This window comes from Bubalus bubalis, chromosome 20 (genome assembly GCF_019923935.1).
Source record: "Bubalus bubalis isolate 160015118507 breed Murrah chromosome 20, NDDB_SH_1, whole genome shotgun sequence".
NCBI lineage: Eukaryota > Metazoa > Chordata > Mammalia > Artiodactyla > Bovidae > Bubalus > Bubalus bubalis.
The window spans coordinates 14578006-14603046 of record NC_059176.1 but is presented as its reverse complement, the minus strand read 5'-3'; the positions used below and the strand labels follow the sequence as shown (position 1 = coordinate 14603046).

Below are 25041 nucleotides of genomic sequence, written 5' to 3'. Positions count from 1 at the left end.
GAGGGTTCAGGATGGGGAACACATGTATATCTGTGGCGGATTCATTTTGATATTTGGCAAAACATACAATTATGTAAAATTTAAAAATAAAATAAAATTTAAAAAAAAGAACTGGACATGGAACAACAGCCTGGTTCCAAATAGGAAAAGGAGTACGTCAAGGCTGTATATTGTCATCCTACTTATTTAACTTCTCTGCAGAGTATATCATGAGAAACGCTGAGCTGGAAGAAGCACAAGCTGGACTCAAGATTGCCGAGAGAAATATCAATAACTTCAGATATGCAGATGACACCACCCTTATGGCAGAAAGTGAAGAGAAACTAAAAAGCCTCTTGATGACAGTGAAAGAGAAGAGTGAAAAAGTTGGCTTAAAACTCAACATTCAGAAAACTAAGATCATGGCATCTGGTCCCATCACTTCATGGCACAAAGATGGGGAAACAGTGGACACAGTGGCTGACTTATTTTTTCTGTGCTCCAAAATCACTGCAGATGGTGACTGCAGCCATGAAATTAAAAGACGCTTACTCCTTGGAAGGAAAGTGATGACCAACCTAGATAGCATATTCAAAAGCAGAGACATTACTTTGCCAACAAAGGTCCGTCTAGTCAAGGCTATGGTTTTTCCTGTGGTCATGTATGGATGTGAGAGTTGGACTATAAAGAAAGCTGAGCGCCAAAGAATTGATGCTTTTGAACTGTGGTGTTGGAGAAGACTCTTGAGAGTCCCTTGGACTGCAAGGAGATCCAATCAGTCCATCCTAAAGGAGATCAGTCCTGGGTGTTCATTGAAAGGACTGATGTTGAAGCTGAAACTCCAATACTTTGGCCACCTGATGCGAAGAGCTGACTCATTGGAAAAGACCCCGATGCTGGGAGGGATTGAGGGCAGGAGGAGAAGGGGATGACAGAGGATGAGATGGTTGGATGGCATCACCGACTCAATGGACATGGGTTTGGGTGGACTCCGGGAGTTGGTGATGGACAGGGAGGCCTGGTGTGCTGTGGTTCATGGGGTTGCAAAGAGTCGGACATGACTGAGCGACTGAACTGAACTGATACAAATGTTCATAGCAGCATTACTTATATTAGCTAAAAGGAGAAATAACTTAAACAGCCAGCAATGGATGAATGGATCAACATCATGTGGAATATTCATACAATGGAATATTATTTAGCCTCTAAAAGGAACTGACACATACAACATGGATGACCCTCAAACATGCTAAGTAAAATAAGCCAGACACAAAGTACATTTTGCATAAATTCATTTTCATGAAATATCCACAACAGGCAAATTCATACAGATGTGAAGTAGATTAGTGGTGGCCAGGCTGAGGGCAGAGGAAACCAGGAAATGACTAAAAATAAATACAGATCAGATCAGATCAGATCAGTCGCTCAGTCGTGTCCGACTCTTTGCGAACCCATGAATCGCAGCATGCCAGGCCTCCCTGTCCATCACCAACTCCCGGAGTTCACTCAAACTTACGTCCATCGAGTCAGTGATGCCATCCAGCCATCTCATCCTCTGTCGTCCCCTTCTCCTCCTGCCCCCAATCCCTCCCAGCATCAGAGTCTTTTCCAATGAGTCAACTCTTCGCATCAGGTGGCCAAAGTACTGGAGTTTCAGCTTTAGCATCATTCCTTCCAAAGAAATCGCAGGGCTGATCTCCTTCAGAATGGACTGGTTGGAGCATAAAATGTTCTAAAACTGATTGGGAAGATGGTTGCACAACTCAGTGGATCTGAGACACTGAATGTATGCTTTAAATGCATGAATTGTATGGTATATGTGTTATACCTCAATAGAGTTTTTTTTTTAAGAACTATGGAAATGTAAGACATTATTTTAATTATTATGTCTCTATCGAGTAACTGACAGCATCTCTAAGGGTACCTCCCTGAATATAAAACTCAGAGGCCATCGCTCACATGGGAATTGTATTTATAATTCTGAACAATTGTGACTACAGTACGCAGTCTGGGGAAGCAGCATGTGTAAACCACATCCAGGGATCGGGCTACATAAACGCCTGTGATCTGAGTACAAAGACACCTACCCTTGGAAATCTAATACGGCCACTGGGAAATGTTCCCATATGCACAAACTTCACTTAGCAGCTGGCATTTATATAGATTATTATTTAACAACTACGGCTAGTAGATTGTTGTGAATTTTTAAAAGTGAACAAGTCTTCCAAATAAACACTGTAGCCTGGAGAATACTCATTAATTCACTCAACGTATTATATAACAGTCCCAGACCCTAGGAATATAAAGATGAATTGACCCCAGTTTCAGCCCCAGAGGAGTCCTGTATGAAGGCAAAGGGAAAAGATAGGAGATGAGATGAGAACTATAAAAAGGACTTTTTATTTATGACAATAGAGGGAATCTGAAAAGCTTCCTTGAAACTATCGCAGTGAAACTCAGAATAAAATACAGTGAAGATTCTTTTAAATATATAGCCAAGTTTTCAAGGAAATAATCAAATTCTGCAGAGACCAAAATAAAACATTAAGTTTAAAAAGAAAACAGAAGAGTAAATAAATGTCTTGATGCTAAGGAAGCCCTGTGGATAGTGGGTGTATACACATGGTCATGAAAATATAAGGGTCCACACAGGACAGGAGAAGCCAAATAAGAGGGTCTCAGATTAAGTTAAGGAGTCTGAACTTTGTCTGAAAGACACAGGGAGTTTTAAAAGGACATAAAGTAATAGTTGTCAAATTATAGCTCAGTAAACCTGAAAACGGGCTTCTCTGGTGGCTCAGATGGTAAAGCGTCTGCCTGCAATGTGGGAGACCTGGGTTTGATCCCTGGGTTGGGAAGATACCCTGGAGAAGGAAATGGAAACCCATTCCGGAATCTTGCCTGAAAAATTCCATGGACGGAGGAGCCTGGTAGGCTACAGTCCATGGGGTCGCAAAGAGTCAGACACGACTAAGCGATTTCACTCAAACCTGAAAACACGTAGGAAGGCAACATAGTCAAATTTGCATTTTAGGAAAATTATTCTTGCAGCAATATGGCTAGCAGATCTGAGAAAACCAAACCTGAGGAAGAGAGACAGGTTAGAAGACTCTTGACAACAGCTACATTCTCTGAGTCCTCATGTGACAACATAAAGCTAAGAGCATGGCATATATCAATATTATCTCACTTTATTATTATTGTACCTCTATATAGAGATTCTCCCCCCACTTTATCAACAATGAAACTGAGACACAAAGGATAATTTGCTCAAGTCACATAATCAGCAATTGGTTTGGTAAGATGCATTAAGAGTCTGATAAATGAAGTTGAGAAAACGAGTTTCAGAGGTATAATTAAGAAGACCTTCTAAGATCTCCTGCAGGAGGGCATGGCAACCCAGTATTCTTGCCTGAAGAATCCCATGGACAGAGGAGCCTGGTAGGCTGCAGTACATAGGGTCGCACGGAATGGGACACAACTGAAGTGACTTAGCACGTCCTCATGTACTAACCAATTAGCTCTAGGAAAGAAAGGGAGGTATTTAATTACAAGCAGCAATATCATATATGTAACATTACAGAAGGGATAGCGAAAATTCTTCAACAAACTAAATATAAAATAACCATATGACACAGCAATTCCACATCTAGGCATATACGCAAATGAACTTAAAAAGAGGTTCAAACAAATACCTGTACACAAATGCTCATAGGAGCTCTAGTCACAACAGCCAAAATGTGGAAAGAATTCAAGTGCCTATCAACAGATGAATGGATAAACAAAATGTGGTATATTCATACAGGGGCATGTCATTCACTTATAAAAAGGAATGATGTACTAATACAATCCACAAGGTGGATGAATCTTAAAAACATTATGCAAAGTGAAAGATACCAGACACCAAAGGCAACATATTGTATGTTTCCGTTATATGAAATATCCAAGATGGGTGAATCCATAGAGACAGAAAGGAGATTAGTGGTTGCCTGGGTAGGAGAGAACAGGAAGGGACAGCTTAATGAATAAGGGGTATCCTTTTGGGGTGAAGAAAATGTTCTAGAACTACATAGTGGTGATGCTGGTTACACAACATTGTAAATGTACTTAATGCCACTGAATTGCACATTTAACAATTATCACAATGGTAAATTTTATATGTATCTTACCACAATTTTTTAAAAGGAGGACTGGCCTGTTGAGGGAACACTTCCATGAAGATATTTAAAAGGTAGAACTGGTAGGAGTGAGGGAGGGTGGGAGTGTCATTAAAAAAGCAGTGATTATAACTTTCAAGAAACATTCATATTGCAAGAGGGATCGTGGCCTTCCAAGAGCGCTGCTCTGGAGAGGATTTCCATTCATTGCACAAAATCATCAACGCAGCACTGACAACATAAGGGCCACCCAGGGTCAAGGTTAGACAGAGATACAGTGCTAGTCCCCACCCCACAGGCTTTTAAAATCAAACTTAGTAAGTGGGGTTCACAGAAAATAATAATATGAAAATATTTATGAAAAATAACCAAAGATAAAATTTAAGAACATGTAATCAACATATACCATGAATTCAGAGGGGGAAGTACTCAGGACACAGGACAGCTCTTCTGAAATAAGCAAAGTGAAACATAAGGAACAACTTAATGCAATAGTTAAAAGCGTGGCTTTTTAGGTGGCGCGCAGAGGATTCTTAGGGCAGTGAGACAACTATGTTTGATACTTCAATGATGGAAATGTGTCCTTATACATTTGTCCAGAGCTACAGAATGTCCAGTATCAACAGTGAACCTTAATACATACTACGGGCTTTGGATAGCAATGATGTGTCCTATAGGTTCACTAATTGCTAATAGACGTTCCATTCTGTACAGTATGATACTGTAGGTAAACCTTCATATTAACCCTATTTTTTAATATACTGACATTAAAAACTCAGAATTCTAGAGAAAGTTAAAAGCTGGCTGGCTGATACAACAGAAAGAATGTACCAACAAAAGACAGAAAGACAGCGACTCTGGTCTCCAGATCTACCTATATTTCCCAGGTTTATTTTTGCCCTCAGCGCTAACCTACTTCACAATATCAGACAGGCTTTGAAATTTTTCTCTGTGGCTCCAATCTTCTAAGTAAAATATGAAGAAAGCCGACATAAAGCTATTACAAGGGTTATAAGTATATATATAATGTGGAACTGCCACTTCCTGTCAATACCAGGGATCCCAGGCGATAAACAAGCATGCTCCTGTTTGTCCTTTAAAAAGTTGATCACCTTCTAGCAGGTGGCATTTTATTGGGGTAGATTTCAACAGTCAGAGCAAGCAGAGGAAAATAATTGTGATGGTCAGGAACAGTAACACTTTCATTGGAGGATGTTCACAGTACATGCAGCCAGCTAAGTCAAGACAACAGAACTGCAGATTACAAGGCCGGAGAGATGAGAAAGCAGATGATTAGATCTAAGGGCCTAGTAACGTTTTCTCTTCTACCCTTCCTCCTCTAAAGAAAGAGCAAAGACTGCCAACACTGTCCCTCAGCAATGTACGCACGAGTGTGTTTTGCGCGCACACACACATACTCAATGCACACTCACTTTACTTGAACTAAATCTGTGAGTTAGGGAACTCCTACTCCAGTCTCCATCTCCATGTGAAACTCAGCGATTCTGGAGTTAAAGCCAGAGGCAGACTATGGTGATGCCAGGAATCCAAAAACCTGTGGTATTGGTCCATGTCAGCTACATCAGGGTACAACTTTAGACCGCCCTTCTGAGCTGCAGGGCCATAAGCAAGTTAACTCCTCTCTTAGAGCTTCAGAAGACTCACCTGTGAAATTACTGAGATAACATAAATAAAATACCTAGTGAGTATTTCTCACTTTAGACACCCACATATGTTACCAACTCTAATTATGTGTATTACAGCCAGATTTTACATTCTGATGTGTAACTCTATTTCAGCACATATAATATTTAGCCACAACAGCCAGCTCAGCCAGCTCAAGATACTTTTTTTACTAAAGACAAAATGCAGCGGAAGCCTTCTGCGAATTACCGGAGAGATGAATAACCGCAATTTTCCCCTGAAGATGTGAGTCTTTAAATTAAGTCTTATTGTACTCATTTCCAAAGAAAAGGCTATATTTTAATCACTCTACCTTCCTTGTTTTGAATCTTTAGAAAGAGCACCATGAATCCCTAGCACAACTGCTAAATTCTTTCCATTGCTACAGACGGCAAATACGCAATCTGAGAAAATAGGCAATTTGAGGCTAACACAACCAGCTCGGGGACCCTGTACAAAGGGCGCTGTAACTATGGAAACACTTGGCAATGGAGTTACAACATAAATCAAAGAACCTGTTCCATTATTCAAGTACCAAGCAATTGAGATCAATTTATAGCAACTGTAAGCTATTAATAATTGTATTCTATTTAATTTGTCAAACATGATTTTCTCTCTCAATGAGATCTGTAGGAAACCCTTAAGTGCTTTCCTTAAGGAGAAGAAAATGATAAATTAAATCCACTTAAGTGGTGCGGTGTACCTGACTGGTGGTTTTGATCCATTTATGAAGCAAATGCTATGAAAACAGGCTTATTTGGCACTTAGCATATGCTCTGTAATATTATTTACCTCGTATATGTATGTTTTTCTGTTTCCGCAACCAGAATCATAAATTCCTCAAGTGCAAGAAAACCGAACTGACTTCTCATTACTAGTACCTAGCAGAGGCCCTACAATCTTTAATGAATGCTTTGCTTAGTCATTTTCCTCCTCCGTCTTAAACACAAGTGGCTTTGAAAGAGGATAAATCACAGCGCATGAATGTGAACAAGACTTTCTGAGGGGAAAAAATGGCAATCAGTGACTGAAAGCACCCTACCATACCACGTTCCAGAAGGTTATCTTTAGGAGATTTACAATCTATACCCTTATAAAAAGGGTGGCTGCATCATTAAAAACTCATTTTTTCCACAAACATTTTTGTTGTTATTGGAGAAAGGCAACCGTAGGCCAGTTCCAACTCTTAATTTCCTTCTGCATACAGCAAGTTTTTTTAACTGACAGTTTTTGTTTTTCTTTAGAACAGTGTGCTGCCTGAGCCCTTCCTTCCCTTTCTCCTGTTCCCACCTTAGGCAAGAGAAGGGGAAAATACAGCGAGTGCCCATGTACGAAAGAATCTGAGGAAAAAGTTTGGGCCTGACATCCTCCATGGAACATCAAGGGAGAGGCTCACTCTATCGACACAGGACCACAGGCAAGAGGACTTTGAAGTATACATTTTAAAAAATTGCTTCTGGGATTTCCCTGGTGGTCCAGGGGCTAAGATTCTACACTCCCATTGCAGAGGGGCCAAGGTTCGATTCCTGATGAGGGAAAGAGATCTAGCATGCCAAAAAAAAGAAAAGATTTCATGGGCCAAAGCTAAGAACCCAGCACGGCCAAATTTGTTGTTTTAAATCACTTGGTTGATCTAGGTTAAATGTTCTCAACTTTTAATTTAAAAAGCCAGGTGAATAAAGTATTTCCCATTTTTCTCTCATAAAACAATAATTGCAGGTTTTGCAATGGTCCTCAATCTCTTTAGGAACCCAGGCCCTTAACTGAAAAGGTCTCTTCCTTCTGGTGTGTCTGGCCCTTCAGATTCTACCTCCATGGTATCTTGCAGGCAGCCTGCATCCTTTCTGTTCTAGCTGAGAGGTTTTCATCAATTCTCATCCAAACTAGTGTATTCATCTCCAAATTGCTCTTGGAGTTTCCAATCTTCCCCTGTAACTCATTCTATCTGGTGCTGCTAGATCAATGTTGCTAAAAAATGGTTTTGATCATTCATGGAGTCACGAATACTTTTCTTTTTTAATGAATACTTGTTAAAAATACATTCTTTATATCAGATGCAATGGCAGATGCTAATAATTCAGAGAAAAGGGCACGCTAGTTTTTGACCTTACAGAGCTTACATTCTAATGATGTATTTCTTCCATCCAAAATCTGTCAATGGCGCCCTACTGCCAATGGAATTAACTGTAATTTCTTCACTCTGTGCAACTCAGATTGGGACTTGAACCCACGGTCTTTTCAATGAGATCACACACCTAGTCTCAGGATTCAGTGAAGCTCAGGTTCCTAATGTCTCATTGCGGAAAAAATTCAGTGCGAGACAAAGTGATAGGTAGTAGCGGATTTATTTAGAGAAAAACACACTCCACAGACAGAGCGTGGGTCATTTTATAGGCTGAGTAATTTCATAGGGTAATGAATGGGAGGATTATTCTATTTCAGGGAAGGGGTGGGGGTTTCCAGGAATAGGGCCACTGACCACTTCTTGACCTTTTAAGGTCAGCCTCAGAACTCTCATGGTGCTGGTGGGCATGTCATTTTACCCTGAAAGCAGCACAATGAGTGTATGAGGAGGCTCAGGGGCCACTGGGAGTGGAATATTCTGCCATCTTGGACCTAGCTGGCTCTAACCAGTTTTTGTCATATCCTATGACTATGTCCTTCTTTTAAAGGTTGTGCCCTGCCCCCTTCCCTTCTATTTCAACTCTGCCCAAAGAAGGATACCCTAAGCGACCTTTTCTAGATTATTCTCCAAATGCACCTTTACCCTCTGTTCTAGTGAAACGAATTTTGCTCACCTTGAATTCAGATACATCTATGCTTCTATTTATTCCAACCTCTGTAACTAGGATCCTCTCTCTGCTGCCACTTCAACCTCCAGAAAGTCAACTCGTATTTCAAGGTCTGTCTCGAGCAAGATCCCCTTCATAGCGACTTCCAATGACCCCATATCCTTATGTTATCTCCTATACCATTCTTCTGGAACTTCGATTTTGCTTTATATTATAATAATTGCTGGGCTTCCTTGGTGGCTCAGCGGTAAAGAATTTGCCTGCCAAACAGGAGATCTGGGTTCAATCCCTGAGTCGGGAAGATTCCCGGGAGAAGAAATGGCAACCCTCTTCAGTATTCCTGCCTGGGAAATCTCAAGGACAGAGGAGCCTGGTGGGCTACAATCTATGGGGTTGCAAAGAGTCAGACACGACTTTGAGACTAAATGACAACAATAGTAATTGTGCATTTGTTCTAGTTCTGTCTTGCTCTTTTATTAGCATGCAAATTTGTATAAATTAGGTAGGACGTACAAAGCCTAGGGTTCATTTTCAAGGATATGCACATTTCTAAACTCTTTTTCCTTTCCTCCTTCAATCCAAAAATACTTCATCTCATCAGGGATACGGGAAGGGAAGGATATATATATATATATAAAAGCAAGGAAAACTGACTGATGAGTTCTTCTCCTAATCTGGAACATGAACAGGGATCAGTCAGATGAAGAAAGGCAGGAATGACAAAATCTGTTAGTATATGAAAAAGGACAGAGAAGCTATACCTTGGTGATAAAACACTGCCACCATGCTGATATCTTAATGGAGAAATTCAATTTAGTTCCATTGGGAAAAGAAAAGTCACAGAAATCTTCAGCAATATATATCACAGTAACTGTGTTTTGGGGTGAGCAGATCACCTCACAAGGATCCTCCTTTCTCAGGGATCACATCTCCACCTCCCACTCTGTATTTCCAGAGACATATGGACTCTGGCAGCCCTGTATCTACCATGAGCCCAGGGAGGCACCTTGACTCAAGCCAGGCCCATTAGATTTCCTCTCCTGAGAGTGCGGAGCAAGAACCACAAGAAAGTCAAGGAATGTCTCCATGAGGCTGGAACTGTAACAGGGCTGACATAGTAACTTAGGTACCATCGGGGTAGTCATTTTTGTACCAAGTGGATGGCGGTGCAGAGAAACAAATCTATACACAGATAAGAAAGCAGCAGATGTGCAAACAAAACATAGGATGAAGGGGCACAAGAACCCCAGGTCTGTGCTGGCTTCCTATTTGTCCCCCAGTGGCGGTATCTCTCTAAGGCCCAGCTGCTCTCTTGTTCTTGGTCTGCCAACCCCTATATCCTTATCACAAACCCCTCCTTCTGCTAAGGCTTGCTCAAGTTTCTTTCAAACACCTATAGCCAGCTATTCCTAAGATAAAAACAGCGTACTGAGCCACAAAATTCCTTACCAGTGTGTTGGAAACTCTCCACTGTTGATCAAGCTGCTACAACTCCTAAGTTATCTACCATCAGTGTATCGAACTCTAAGAGATTTATTTTCCATTCGATTTCACTTGTTTTTTATCATGGCAGAAATTATTTTCGGCTACACATATTTAGAAGCTGTATGTCCATAATGTAAGTCCAAAGCCTAGGATTCTTATTTCATTTTATAGCTAGTGTTCACTCAGAGGTGCTGATATAGGGACATGAATATTCTGAAAGACATTTTGGAAGAAGGGGCCATGAGTTCAGAGAAGTCATTTTTCCTGTCTTTAATCAGATCAAGTTCATCTAACAAATTTCAAGTGGGCTGATAAACAGTTCTAGGAAAATTCACTGAGGGACACATTGAATTGGCCTCTTTGGAAAGCATCAAAGGAACTATCACATCTATTGATTTAATATTACCATGATGCAGTGATTCACTGGACCCCTGAAGAGCCAGCCAACCCAGCCATCTAACAAAATAAATATAGTCTAGCTGCAGTGTTTCCCCAAATTACCCAATCCTAAGGCTCACCTGGAGGACTGGTAAACACAGATTTCAGGTGCAGCTCTCAGATCAACGAGTCAGAATTTCTGAGGAACAGGCCGAGGACGCTACACTGAGGATCCCTAGAGGACTCCGTTTCTCCAAATGGTTAAGTGTGACTTTAAGAACGACCCCTGATTTCACATCCAAGAGAAAGCCCCGGTCAGATATGGCTGAACTGGGCTCTGACTCCCTGTACTTCATCTTCTCTCTAGCTCATGCTTTCTGACCTTCATTAAACCCTCTGGCTCCTCTCCAAGCACACCCTCCTGCAGCAAGGCTCTGGAGCTTTCCCAGAGTTCAGCGACCTTGTTTCTCCTGGTCTGCCCGACTGGAAAACCCAGTAATGAAGGACCTGCCCATTTATGCTTTGCCCTTCTTGGCAGAGACCCTCCGACTGTATGCTGCCCTCAAGGCTGCCCTGATGGGGTATGGCCTGGCCTTGACAGCCCACATTGATGCAAAACAGACCCTAGGAAGGCTGCACAGCATGCCATCCGTACACATGAGAGTAAATGATGTCCATCGTTCCCAAAGTGATCTATTTGATCACATAAGCAGCACTCTTCCTGTATGTACACTTTAAAAATACTGACTGAAGCAAATTCCCCAGCATAGTACTGAAGAATTGATTTAGGAGTATGTTTCTTTGAAATAAATTTTGTAGACAGGAGTTTTCAAAGGGCAGTCCTCGGTCAGCCCATTTCATAAACCACAAATGTGCTTAAGGTCACTGTGCAAACAGGACTGTTTTCCACATGTCCACTACTCACTGGGACACAACAGAAGCAAGAAGAGAGGCAGCGAGGAGGAGGGGTGGTAGTGAGTGACCCTCGTCGCATCTGATCAGGCGCTCCAGACCACAAACTGTGGGGTCTGCTTTGGAAAGTGCAAAAAACACGATAGCTGAGTCAGCCGCCAAAAACTAGAGGATGGATATCAAGAGAAGTTTATTCACAGACTCGTTGATAATTGGTAATTAAATCATGTAAATTTTTATGCCATCATTTTAGTTTATGGAACACAGGATTTTCTTCCTCTCCACAAAAGATAGGGAGATAAGAAGTCCAAAAAACCACCCTGTTGTCTAAGATGGGATTTCTGGTGGTAAAATCCACTTTGGCAGGATTGACGAGTGAGAGGGCTTCCTTGGTGGCTCAGTCAGTAAAGAATCCACCTGCAATGCAGGAGACCCAGGTTTGATTCCTGGGTCAGGAAGACCCCCATAGAGAAGGAAATGGCAAACCCACTCCAATATTTTTGCTGGGAAATCCCATGGATGAAGAGCCCAGCAGGCTATAGTCCACAGGGTCACAAGAGTAGGACACAACTTAGTGACTAAACCACCACCATCCAAGGGGAGAAAAGGGCTAGCTGTTCTCACCTGGCCAGGAACTACGGGCTTAATGACAAATTCTAAGGTGTCAATCTCCTCTGCAACTGTGCTGTCTGGAGGACACTGGGGAGGCAGTCTGGGCCGTAAGACTGACTTGAGCCCAGATTGCAACAGCTGGAATGATGTGGCCACGCAGGCAAGAAGCAGAGCACCAGCAGCCTGACACGTATACTAACCTTGGAAGAAATATCAGGTGCTGCCAGTGCCACCTAGAGAGAGGCTCTCTGAAGAAAGCAAGGCAGCCCGGGGGAGGCTCTGTCTTCAGTGCTCTATAGCGATAATACACAAGTGTGCATACAAACAAATACACCTGTGGGAATGGTCTACGTGTGTCCTGGAGATTCAGACTAGCAACTTGTCAAGTGAGTGCAAACTCCTTCTGTGGACAGAAGGACTGCTTATGTGTGTCCAGATGGGTACAAGGACAAATTACGCTTGCCCAACTTCAAAGAAATCATGCCAAATGTTTCCCCCAAACCACTGATTTTAGCTTGTTCTTGTTTTCCTTCAACAGCAGCCTAACACACTGTTTCAGACAGGTATTTGACTTTTCAAATATTTGCATGCAACCATGGCAAACTCAGTGAGTCCCTGTGTTCTGCGAGCTGCGGAATGGCCTTTGAATGACATGTGTCCTGCATCCTGATGTAAAATGTCATCTTCTTAAAGGACAGGAGGAAGGCCCTGAAGCGGCCCAGACCTGGTATGACTCTGTGGTATGTGCATCAGTGGGAGCCAGATGCCTAAAGCAGCCAAAACAGAAATGTCATACTCCCCAAAGTTCAGAGTAACAAAAAAAACAAACCAAATCAAAAGTCTAAGCTTCAGTGTCAATTCATGTGAATCTCCCTGGTCACTGGACTTTTCACTGAACAGAAAGCATACTCTCTATAAAAGGAGACACCAACAGAAAAACAACAGGAGGGAGCTTCTGCCCAGCCTTGGGTCTCCCTCCACTCACAGGGTTGGATGACTGTGAACCCCAAATGCAAATGTACCACTTCCCCACCGATGGTCATCTGATATTTCTGATGCCTCACAAAGAGATCCTGTCACAACCGTGGGCTTCCCTGGTGGCTCAGTTGGTAAAGAATCCACCTGCAATGCAGGAGACCCAGGTTCGGGAGGTCCTTTGGAGAAGGAAATGGCAATCTGCTCTAGTATTCTTGCCTGGAGAATTATATGGACAGAGGAGCCTGGCAGACTACACAACTGTGACCGAAAGCGAGCCCCTACTCCTTATCTTACTGCCCACATTTTTTTTACACCCATTTAATTCCTTTAAAAACCATATATTACAGTAATTCGGTATATGCATCAGGCATAATTAAAGGTGGCGAAAGCCACCTTTCGCCAACAAATTACATACTTAGTGCAGAACAAAACAAAACAGATAAAAATTATCTTTCGTGTTTCTAAAATCAACCATTTGTTAGAGTAAAGATGCTTGCTTTGCAGATGAAGAACAGGGAACTGCTTTCCACTTTCTCAATGTATCAAAGTAGAGCAGGATATCCAAAATATGACATTATCCTTTAGGGCAGTATCATCAGAAACAGTTTATGCTGAGTGTTACATGGCTTCTGTATGGAAGCCAATCACTCCCACATATAAACACTTTCCTCACATCAATATGTTGTAGTTCCAGTAAGTTCTGGCAAGATCACAGACATTTTAATGATCAAAAGAGGTTGGAAAGTAGTATGTTCATGATCAATAAAATAAATACTAGCCATAATTCTCTATGTCAGTACTTCTCAAACTTTAACATGCATACAAATCATTGGGAGATTTTTCTTTCCACTTTTTTTGTCACACCACACAGCGTGTGGGATCTTAATTCCCTGACAAGGAATTGAACCCATGCATGCCCCTTTCATTGGAAGCTCGGAGGCTTAACCACTAAACTGCCAGGGAAGTCCTGAGTATCTTTTTAAAAAAGCACAGATTCTGATTCAGTGGGTCTGGGAAGGGGATTATGGAGTATAACAAATTCCCAGGGGATGACGGTGCTGCTAGGATGTGGACCACATTTTGAGTACAAACCAAGGTCTCCTACCATGCCCCTTCTTGGGAGACCGATGTAATTTCTCTGGCCCACGTGAATTTTGATCATGTGACTGTCGGAAGAAAAAAAGGCACTAGACAAAGTGTAGTCCAGTTCTAGGGAACAGGAGAAAGAGGCAAAGTTGGGATCTCGGGCTCTATTTTGACTCATGCCGTCATTCTATTTTCCTTTCCTCAAAATTGGCTGGGCAGCCTGACTCCCTTAGGAGAGATGGGGACTGTTTGTTGCCCAGGCTCACCAGTATCCAAGATACAAAAGCATTGTCTTTCGTTGTCTACTTGCAACAACTACAAAGAGGCTAGCCCTGGGATGGCCTCTGGCTTGCCAGGAAAGCAGCGGTAAGACTACCTCTGGCATTAGACATACATCTAAACATCCCTGAATTCTCTCTAAAGAATCACAGAGTTCTACAACATTTAAAAGGATAACCTTGTGTGAGTTTAACCAAACTACTGTGATTAAGCAATTTTTTGCTGGTTTTGCCTCTTCGTGGCTTAGCGTCTTTAACACTCTGAAACGCGTCCTAAATTCTGAGTCTAGCCACAGTAGGAACTCAACATCAGAGGATATACAAAAGTCTCATTTGAAAAGATAGAGGACTGAGGGGAAAAGTTTACATTTTATTCACTAGAGCTGAAACCCAGTCACCCTGACTGTATCTGATGCCTCCTTATTACTATTTTGCATCCCAAACATCCACATTGTCACCTAGCAGCAAATGGAATCCAAAGTACTAGAAATAATTAGGGTACATCAGAGCACTCACAGAGGCATGAAAGTCACTAATAATGAAGCACATGCCCCTATGAACACAATATACTTCCTCCTAGTACAACTTTTAAAAATACAAGCTGTTGACAAGTTGCTCCTCGGAACTAAAAACCACCTACATTATTAATTTTACTGACCTCACACCACACCCAAGGTCTCTAGTAACCAAAGAAAGCGACAACCATGTCGATGAGACAGCAAATGAGGAGCTGATATCTCCTAAGACAGATGGGAGCCACAGGCAGCCTCACTTTTGAGCTTGAGATTCTGCCTCCTGAAGAAGGTGCCATACAGAAAGAATTCTGATTTTTCTGGATTCTTCCTACTTATTGGACTAAAAGGTCTAGACCAGAGAACTAGCTCCTGTGGTTATAAATAAGCTAGCCCTCCAGGCTTTGCAGTGCCATGTTGCAGAAGCCAGCTTTGTGACCCGGCAGCTATTCATATAACTCTGTGGGACTTTCCCCCAGAAAGGGGGAGCAAAGAGAAAGCTTGCAGATAGCAGGCAGTGTACAAAATCAAACCATATCAAGTCAGAATGTTAGAGGATATATGTTTCCCCCCAAACGCAGGCATAGTGGAGTATCTTAAACAATGTGAAACAACACTAACACCATAACCTCATTAACTAACCTACTTACTATATATTTCTTGCTGCTAATTCCCGTGGGTGCCTCTGGATTCCAGGCCTTGTACAGATGATTCTGAAACTCCTGTGAAGGCAGAAATAGACCGATAGAACTGCTGTGCCTGCTTCTGTTAGATCTTCACTATAAAGAATGGTAACGGATGTATTTGTTCCCAGGGCGAGGATGAACAAATGTAAGGTGATGAATGCTGTGTTATTTCAGAAACAGATATATTCCAGGTCCTAGGCAATTTATACCATATTTTACAAATTACCATTAGTTTTTCCTTATTCCCTAGGGATGTAGCCTATAACTAAGTGAAGTGAGGTGAAAGTCACTCAGTCGTGTCCGACTTTTTGCAACCCCTGGACTATACAGTCCATGGGATTCTCCAGGCCAGAATTCTGGAGTAGGTAGCCTTTCCCTTCTCCAGGGGATCTTCCCAATCCAGGATCGAGCCCAGGTCTCCCACATTGCAGGTGGATTCTTTATCAGCTGAGCCACAAGGGAAGCCGACTATAGAGTCCATGGAATTCTCCAGGCCGGAGTTCTGGAGCAGATAGTCTTTCCCTTTTCCAGGGGATCTTCCCAAGCCAGGGATCAAACCCAGGTCTCCCACACTGCAGGTGGATTCTTTATCAGCTGAGCCATAAGGGAAGCCCAGCTTATAACTAAAGAAAAGGGGATTGTAATACTCTTGGTTCTGAGAGTGATAAATGGAACAACTGCATTAGAATCATTTGGATGTTTTTTTTTTAATTCAAATTCCTGGCCCCCATTCAAGAGACCATGAGTCGCAGGTTTGGAGGGAATCCAGAATTCTATTTTAAACCATTACCTTTAGTTATTTTGCACTCTCTAGAGAACCCTGACTTAAGGTACTACAGGGCTGAACGGCTCTACAATACTGACAAGTTGAAAAGCCTTGTTAATTGATTTTTCTAGTGATTGCCACATCAAACACAATGGCAGGAGCAGTCCACTTGGCACCATTATCCTTAAAAAAAATTTTTTTTTTACTGTGGTAAAAGTCACATCATATAAAACATCCTATTTCAACCATCTTTAACTGTACAGTTTAGTGGCACAAAACTGTATCGCATCATTGTGCAACTCTCACCATCATCCATCTCCTGAGATTTTCACTTTCCTCAGCTGAACTGTCCCCGTTAAACACACAGTCCTCATTCCCCATGCTCCCACCCGCAGCCCCTGGCATCTACCAGTGTACTTTCAACTCCATGAATTTGACTATTCTATATACCTCTAACAAGTGGAGTCAAACAGTACTTGCTTGCACCTGCTATATATACTGGAGTGCATGTTTTAAAGTCTGTATTGAATTTGTGACAATATTGCTTCTGTTGTGTGTTTTGGTTTTTTGGCTGGGAGGTATGTGAGATCACAGCTCCCTGACCAGGGATCAAGCCCTCAGCCTCTGCACTGGAAAGTGATGGTCTTAACAACTGGACTGCCAGGGAAGTCCCTGGAGTGCATTTTTAAGGTTAACTTACTACCAATACCCATTATTTGCAGGTATCTTTAACCTGTTGGACATACCCAGTACTCTGGACCACGAGGTCTAGATATATACAAGACGCAGTTGGTCATGCACCCATATGTAGAGCCTTAAGAGAATATTCTAATTAGGGGATGAGAGTTCATAGCAAGACACAAAGATGGATCAGTTGAAAGAAGTAAGTCTTGGTGCTTTAGTGTAAGAAAAGGTTGAATTCACTAAGCATCAGTTGAGTTCCAGTCAAAGGAAGAGCGAGTTCTGAGAAGGAGAGAGCGGTCTGGAGCATTATTACTAATGTTAAGTAGAACACAGACTGGGATTTGAGCTTAAAGGAGGTCCTCAGTTTATAAGAGTGTTATTTCCAGTAAGCAAATCTGGCAAATCAATAGAAATGAAAGCTCAATTGAAAGAGCCATGGATAAATCAGGGTAAGAAAATGAAGACTACTCTTTGATAGGAAAAGGAAAGGAAGAAATTGACCTCGCTTGAAATGAAATGTAGTTTTTATTTATTTGCGTGTTTGTTTGAAGATAAGAGACTTGCCAGAAATTCCCAAGCAATCTTCCATTCTGTCTTGCAGACACAAAAGAATCCAAAGGTAACTTTGTACGAGTTCAGAAGGTTTTCCAGTCCAATCTACCCACCCCACTAATCAAATGGATGGTTAGCCATGGACTTAGGGGCTCACTGACTCACTTGGGGATCACTTAGACAAGCAACAAGACACAGAGCTTGGCTGGGTTCCCAGCTGTCCGCTGTGTGTGCCTGAAAGATTGAACAAGTCAGAACAGCTCACCAGTCACAATCTTTTGGTGTGAGGCTTAGGAGCCTTAAAAAGAATGAAGAAGGGAAATGGATAAAAGGAGATGATGACTTTGGAACAAAACTTAGGCCTACCCTCATACCCTGGGAAACTAAAGAGGGATAGAAAAGAATTCCAGCAGATGTGGTTGGAAGGTTTTCCTTCTGTTATCCAAGAAAGAGAGACCTGGCTAGGACAAGAAGACACATATGGTCAATCAAAGAAAAACCTCCTTGTAGCCAACAGATTGGCTACCTTGTCCACATGTCATTTGCCCAAACTAAATATAGCTTTGGGAGCAAAGCCAGGTCAGGTATCCGCGGCCGCAACAGTGCAAGTCTCTGAGACCTTGCTGGATCAATACAGACCTGCCAGGGTTCAAAGTTTCTCCAGAAGGAGAAAAAAAAAAAACAGGAATTAAATATTAATAAAATGACCACACAATATAGGGGCTTTTAACCTTCTATGGGGAAAATTTCTATTCAAATTATGAAGCAGTTTTATGGAATCATTTTGATGAGACATATTCCGCACTATATAGTTTTTAGCTTTTACAACATGCATTTTCAAACCCTTCAGTCTTTAAATGATCAATCTAACTGTTGAGATAAGAGAGAGATGGATAGATAGACAAAATCACTTTATTTAGATATAACTCACACTTCCCTGGTGGCTCATATGGTAAAGAATCTGCCCACAATGCAGGAGACCCACCCAGGATCTTCCTGGGTCAGGAAGATCCACTAGAGAAGAGAATGGCAACCCACTTCAGTATTCTTGCCTGGAGAATTTCAAGGCCAGAGGAGCCTGGAGGGCCATAGTCCATCATGTCACAAAGAGTCGAACATGAATGAGTGACTAACACTCTTTACTTACATACTAATTCACTTGTTTAAAGCATATATAATTCAACAAGTGTAATTATATACATAGGATTGTGCAAACTTTGCCAAAATCAGTTTTAGAACATTTTTATCATCCCAAAAGAAGCCCCACACCATTACTACTGATTTCCCAACTTCACCCTGCCTCCGCCCCAGATAACCAGTAATGGACTTCCTGAATCTACTTCCTGTCTCCATGATTTGCCTATTCCAGACATTTCATACAAATGGAGTCATACAGTATGCAATCTTCTGTGACTGGCTTTTCTCTCTTAGCATGATGTTTTCAATGCTCATCCATGCTGCAACGTATATTTCTTTTTATTGCCAAATAATATTCCATTGTATGGATATGCCACATTTACCTAGTTTCTCAGTGGATGGGCATTTGGGTTGGTTCTACTTTTTGACTATTATGAATAATGTTGCTAAAACATTCATAATAGCACCTTATTAAAAGTCAAGAGCCTATCACTCAATTTTTAAAAAATATTTTAAAATATTTATTTTGGCTGTGCCAGGTCTTAGGTGTGGCACATGGGATCTTTAGTTGTGGCATGCAAACTCTTAGTTGTGACATGCAAAATCTTAGTTGCAGTATGTGGGATCTGGTTCCCTGACTAGGGATGCAACCCAGGCCCTCTGCACTGGAATCGTGGAGTCTTAGCCAATGGACAACCAGGGAAGTCCCGCCTATCACTCAAATTATTTCAAAGTTCAGAAAAGCAAAATGTCTTAAACAATAAATGTGCTAGTTGTAAGAAACTGTCAGAGTTAGACTTAAATGGCTGCTAAAACAAAACAAAAAGATACAGATTTGCTAACATGTTTTGTCATTTATTGCTGAGCTGAGTTTGAGAATTTAAAGATTGGTTCATCTGTTCACCATTTATGCATCACTTGTCATTCTTTCTTTCCTGGATATCCTACTTAGCTCTCATATCAGATCAGTCACTCAGTTGTGTCCGACTCTTTGCGAACCCATGAATCGCAGCACGCCAGGCCTCCCTGTCCATCACCAACTCCCGGAGTTCACTCAGACTCACGTCCATCGAGTCAGTGATGCCATCCAGCCATCTCATCCTCTGTCGTCCCCTTCTCCTCCTGCCCCCAATCCCTCCCAGCATCAGAGTCTTTTCCAATGAGTCAACTCTTCGCACGAGGTGGCCAAAGTACTGGAGTTTCAGCTTTAGCATCATTCCTTCCAAAGAAATCCCAGGGCTGATCTCTTCAGAATGGACTGGTTGGATCTCCTTGCAGTCCAAGGGACTCTCAAGAGTCTTCTCCAACACCACAGTTCAAAAGCATCAATTCTTTGGCGCTCAGCCTTCTTCACAGTCCAACTCTCACATCCGTACATGACCACAGGAAAAACCATAGCCTTGACTAGATGGACCTTTGTTGGCAAAGTAATGTCTCTGCTTTTCAATATGCTATCTAGGTTGGTCATAACTTTCCTTCCAAGGAGTAAGCGTCTTTTAATTTCATGGCTGCAGTCACCATCTGCAGTGATTTTGGAGCCCAGAAAAATAAAGTCTGACACTGTTTCCACTGTTTCCCCATCTATTTCCCATGAAGTGATGGAACCCGATGCCATGATCTTCGTTTTCTGAATGTTGAGCTTTAAGCCAACTTTTTCACTCTCCACTTTCACTTTCATCAAGAGGCTTTTTAGTTCCTCTTCACTTTCTACCATAAGGGTGGTGTCATCTGCATATCTGAGGTTATTGATATTTCTCCCAGCAATCTTGATTCCAGCTTGTGTTTCTTCCAGTCCAGCGTTTCTCATGATGTACTCTGCATAAAAGTTAAATAAACAGGGTGACAATATACAGCCTTGACGTACTCCTTGTTCTCAATTTAGCCTTTCAAAAACTAGAAATATTTTTTATATTCATTAGCTTTAACAAGAAAATATATCATCATTACTGCCCATTAGAACTAAAGGGATGGTGAATATTTACCACATGATTCCTTCCTATTAAGTTCATTACTGTGTTTTTAAAGTTGTGGTTAAATTTATTTCACAGAAAAATAAATTCAAATGCTTTCCAAAGAAAAACCATAAACTTGCAAAAGTGTTTTTCAATTTGGAGTAAAACAACTGTATCCTAAAGGTTATTTTTCTGCTTATTGTTTCAAGTATCACAGAGCCTATGAGAAACCAATATATACAAACAAACATTAAAAGACATTAAGCCCTTGATTTTAAAACAAAAATATAAACCCACATACAGACAACACAAAGCAGAGAATGCACTAGACGGTCATTGGTAGAAAAGTAAACAGAAAGACAAAGTCACGATATGGAAGAAGCTTATTTCATACACATTCACTGCAGAAATCTTTGAACTGCCACATATGCCAAGTAAGGGTTATGACCCAGTTTACACATATATCTTCATAACCCACATCTGAAGCTTCCAAGGGGTTATTTTCACAGAAGCCTATTAAGATCCCATTTGTTAAATGTCTATCAACAAATGTTAATAGAAGGGTTTTATTGTCAGACTATAAGCCAGAGACTTACTTTTATTATCTAAGTTCTATCTATAAAAGCTCTGTGCATCTCAACATAAGGATCTTCCTTTACTGAAGTATAACACACACAACCAGAAATGTCACCCCTTCAACTGCACACTTCAGTATTTTCCAGCACATTCACAGAGCTAGGTTTCATTTTTGAGAACAGTTTTGTAACTAGCTGTTCCCCTCTCAGACCTTTCTCCTTCCCTTTTGTATGAGAGGTGTTATGGCATACTGGTGAAGAGTGCTGGTTCTGGTGAAGAGTGCTGGTTCTGGAGGAGGGCTGCCTGCACTTAAATATCATTAACGCATCCTTAACCTCTTTGAGTTTTCATTCTCTTATGTAAAATGAGGATGACTACAAAGTATTGATATGTGTGAAATATTTAGAAGTTAATCTGACACTCATTAGCTCTTATTAATAAACCAAACTCTTCAAGTATAGAAAAAAGCATTAAAACCAAATATGTGCTTGAAAAAATTTAAAAGTCCTTTCCTTTCTAGGACATCCTTTCATCCTAAAAGGCCAAAAATGGCTAAGGTCTCTTTAGCCTCCAGCTGCCACCTCTCTAACCTCTCCATCCTCCTTGAGACCTGCCTGACACACAATAAGACTGACTGACTGTGTTTACCTGTACACACTGCACTCTGGTCTTCATTCTTTGGTTTCTGCTGCTGCTTTGAGAATGTTTATCATGTCCTCCACCTAGCTAACTTGTTCTGGTTTTTAAAATCAGTGGTTCAGTGGTCAAGTCCTCTGGGAAGCCTTAGCAGATGTGGCTGTAACTTCTCACTGATCCCTTCTACCTCCATTACTATAATCACAATTAGCTAAGTGTCCTTCTCTCTGGATCCTCATGATACGTGAATCTGTACTTACTGCCTCCAACTATACTTATTCTTTGAAGAGTCTGTCTTCTCCACTAAACTGTGACGGTTTTTTTTTCCGGCTTTACTGAAATATCAATATAATGAACATATAAAATTATTAGCTATTTAATTAAAGTGTACATAGGGTTGATTTGATATAGACATATATTATGAAAGGATGCCCCATCTAATTAACACACCACACCTACCACCTTACTTTTTCAATGTTTGTGAGAGAACACTTATGTTCTACTCTCTTAGCAGATTTATACTTCTAAAGCCATTTATACGGCTTAAAAATGATTAAGGATTTTAAAAGCTTTTGTTTATATGGAATATCAATAAATAACTACCATATTAGAAGTTAAAACTGATAAACTTGGAAAACATATATTAATTCAAGACATAAGTAACTCTTAGCACTACTATGAAAATAACTGACTCCCAGGACTCTCTGAAAGGGTCTCAGGATCCCCAAGGGCCTAGACCATTATTTATAGTATAGTGAAGTTTTTGTTTTTTAAATTATAAATGTATTTTCATTCATATAATAGTTACACTATTTGAGAGGAGTGAGGGGCAAATGAAAAGATGTAAGATGGGAAGGAAGAAACAACCTTATCACAGCTAGGGAAAATTACTGGAGACAAGGCGGCAAAGAAAAGGAAGAGAAATAATAAAGTATAATACATCAACACCAGTCTTTGGGGAAATAATAAAGAAGCTATAAGTAACTGCACAAACAAAACCAAAACCAAGAACAATGCTGCAGGCCAAAAGTTGAACAAAAGCTTGAATAATAATTGATCTTTTAGGCATGAAATGCACTATTTTGACTATTCCATCTCACCCATTTTCACTTCTTTGTCATTCTCAATCCTCATGTGCTCTTTTTTACAGGACTCCTCTCTGTGGAACTTTGTTCTCTCTTGCCTCACAGTCACTGGCTGAGAAAAGCTGTTCAAATGTCCTATGGTTAGGGGGGGAAATCACTGGCTGAGAAAAGCTGTTCAAGTGTCCTATGGTTAGGGGGGGAAATCACTGGCTGAGAAAAGCTGTTCAAGTGTCCTATGGTTAGGGGGGGAAATCACTGGTTGAGAAAAGCTGTTCAAATGTCCTATGGTTAGGGGGGGAAAAGAGCGACAGCTCTGATGAAACTCCAGGATTGGAATCCAACTGATAAAATTTTTAACATCCTATTAGACCATAAAAATGGGAAGATTTTAAAATAGAAAGGCTGAAGTTATTTTTACATGCTGAAAATGTATTAAAAATTAGTGTTCTTAAAATATGCTACATGAAGGCCAGGACTGGAAAGTAATACGGACTTGGTTATACTGCTATTTCATTAACACTGTGATATTATCCTTTCTACAGCAACAAAAGCCATGGAAGTAGGACAATTAATTTTCAACTTACATTTTGCTTTTGGTCTTTTATACAAACTTTTCAGGGACATACAACTGGTTTGAATTTTGTTAAGCAGTCTTATGTGCAGAGGTCAAACACTCAAGGTCAAGGCCAGACGCAGGCCAAATACAGACTCAGGCCAAATTCAGCCTGCAGACTGTTTTTGTGTAGTCCTCAGGCTAAGAATAGTTTTTACATTTTAAAAAGTATGCAAAAACAAAACAAAATCAAACAAAAACCAAAGAGTAATATGCAAAAGAAATTGCATGTGACCTGCAAAGCCAAAAATATTTACTGTCCACTACAAAAAAGTTTGCGAATGCATTCATCACAGTGTCTGGTTCATAACATACACTAAATAAATGTTAGTTACTAGAGGAAGCTGGTGGGCTATGGTCCATGGGGTCACAAAGAATCAGACATGACTGAGCGACCAACACTTTAACTTTCACTATTCTTAATTTTGATATTGTTAATCCTGTAATTTATTATCTTTAATAAGTATGCTCCTTGAGTAATTTTAATTTCTCAATACTGAAGATATGGCTTGAACCTTATTTAATCTCATTAACCATGAAGTATTGCTGTCACTAATTTTTTTCATTCTTTTCATCCTGCAAAAATGTTGATTTCTCCTTTTTTCTTAAACTGTGGTAAAATACACATTTAAAAAGTTACCAGTTTTTCCTTTAAATTTTAACTGTGGTAAGAACACTCAACATGAGATCTACCTTCTTAAATTTTTAAGTGCACAATATAGTATTGATTATAGGTACAATGTTGTCCAGAAGATCTCTAGAACTTACTAATCTTGCTTATGCAAGACTATATACCCATTGATTCGTAACTCCCCAATTCTCCTTTCCCTAGCCTCTGGCACCCATCATTCCACTTTTTGTTTCTACAAATTTTGTTATTTTAGATATATCATTTAAGAGGAATCATGCAGTATTTGTCTGTTGCTAGCTTATTTCACTCAACATAATGTCCTTAAGATTCATCCATGTTGTTAATATTGCAGAATTTCCTTCTTTTTAAAGTATGAATAATAATCCATTATGGTCTTCCCAAGTGGCGCAGTGACAAAGAACTCACCAGCCAATACAGGAGACGCAAGAGACGGCGGGTTCAATCCCTGGGTTGGGAAGATCCTCTGGGGTAGGAAATGGCAACCCACTACAGTGTTCTTGCCTGGAAAATTCTATGGACAGAGGAGCCTGGCAGGTTACAGTCCATGGGGTTAAAAACAGTTGGACACTGCTGAGAGACTGAGCACATACACACACAGTAATCCACTGGATGTATAGGATACATTCTCTTTAACCATTTACACTTCTCTGTTGATGCGTATTCAGATTATTCCCAAGTCACAGCTATTGGAAATAGTGCTGTAATGAACACAAGAGTGCCAGCATCTCTTTGAGATCCTGATTTCAATTCTTATGAATAAATATCCAGAAGTGGGACTGCTGAATCATATAGTAGGTCTATTTTTAATTTTTCAAAGAATCTCCATACTGTTTTCCATAGTGATTGCACC

At 40.8% G+C, this 25041-nt stretch overlaps 1 protein-coding gene across 7 annotated transcripts in view; it reads right to left on the bottom strand.

The window, feature by feature from the left end:
• Positions 1 to 25041, bottom strand: part of FRMD5 (FERM domain containing 5) — a 320737-nt gene that overhangs the window by 210121 nt on the left and 85575 nt on the right. For 3 of the 7 annotated variants that reach the window (XM_044933417.2, XM_044933418.2, XM_044933415.2), the window contains exon 2: positions 15503 to 15574. The exons of the other annotated variants lie outside the window; for them this stretch is intronic. In XM_044933417.2, coding sequence (XP_044789352.1) covers positions 15503 to 15574 — 72 coding nt within the window. The remainder of the gene's footprint in view (positions 1 to 15502; positions 15575 to 25041) is intronic. 7 annotated transcript variants of the gene reach the window in all.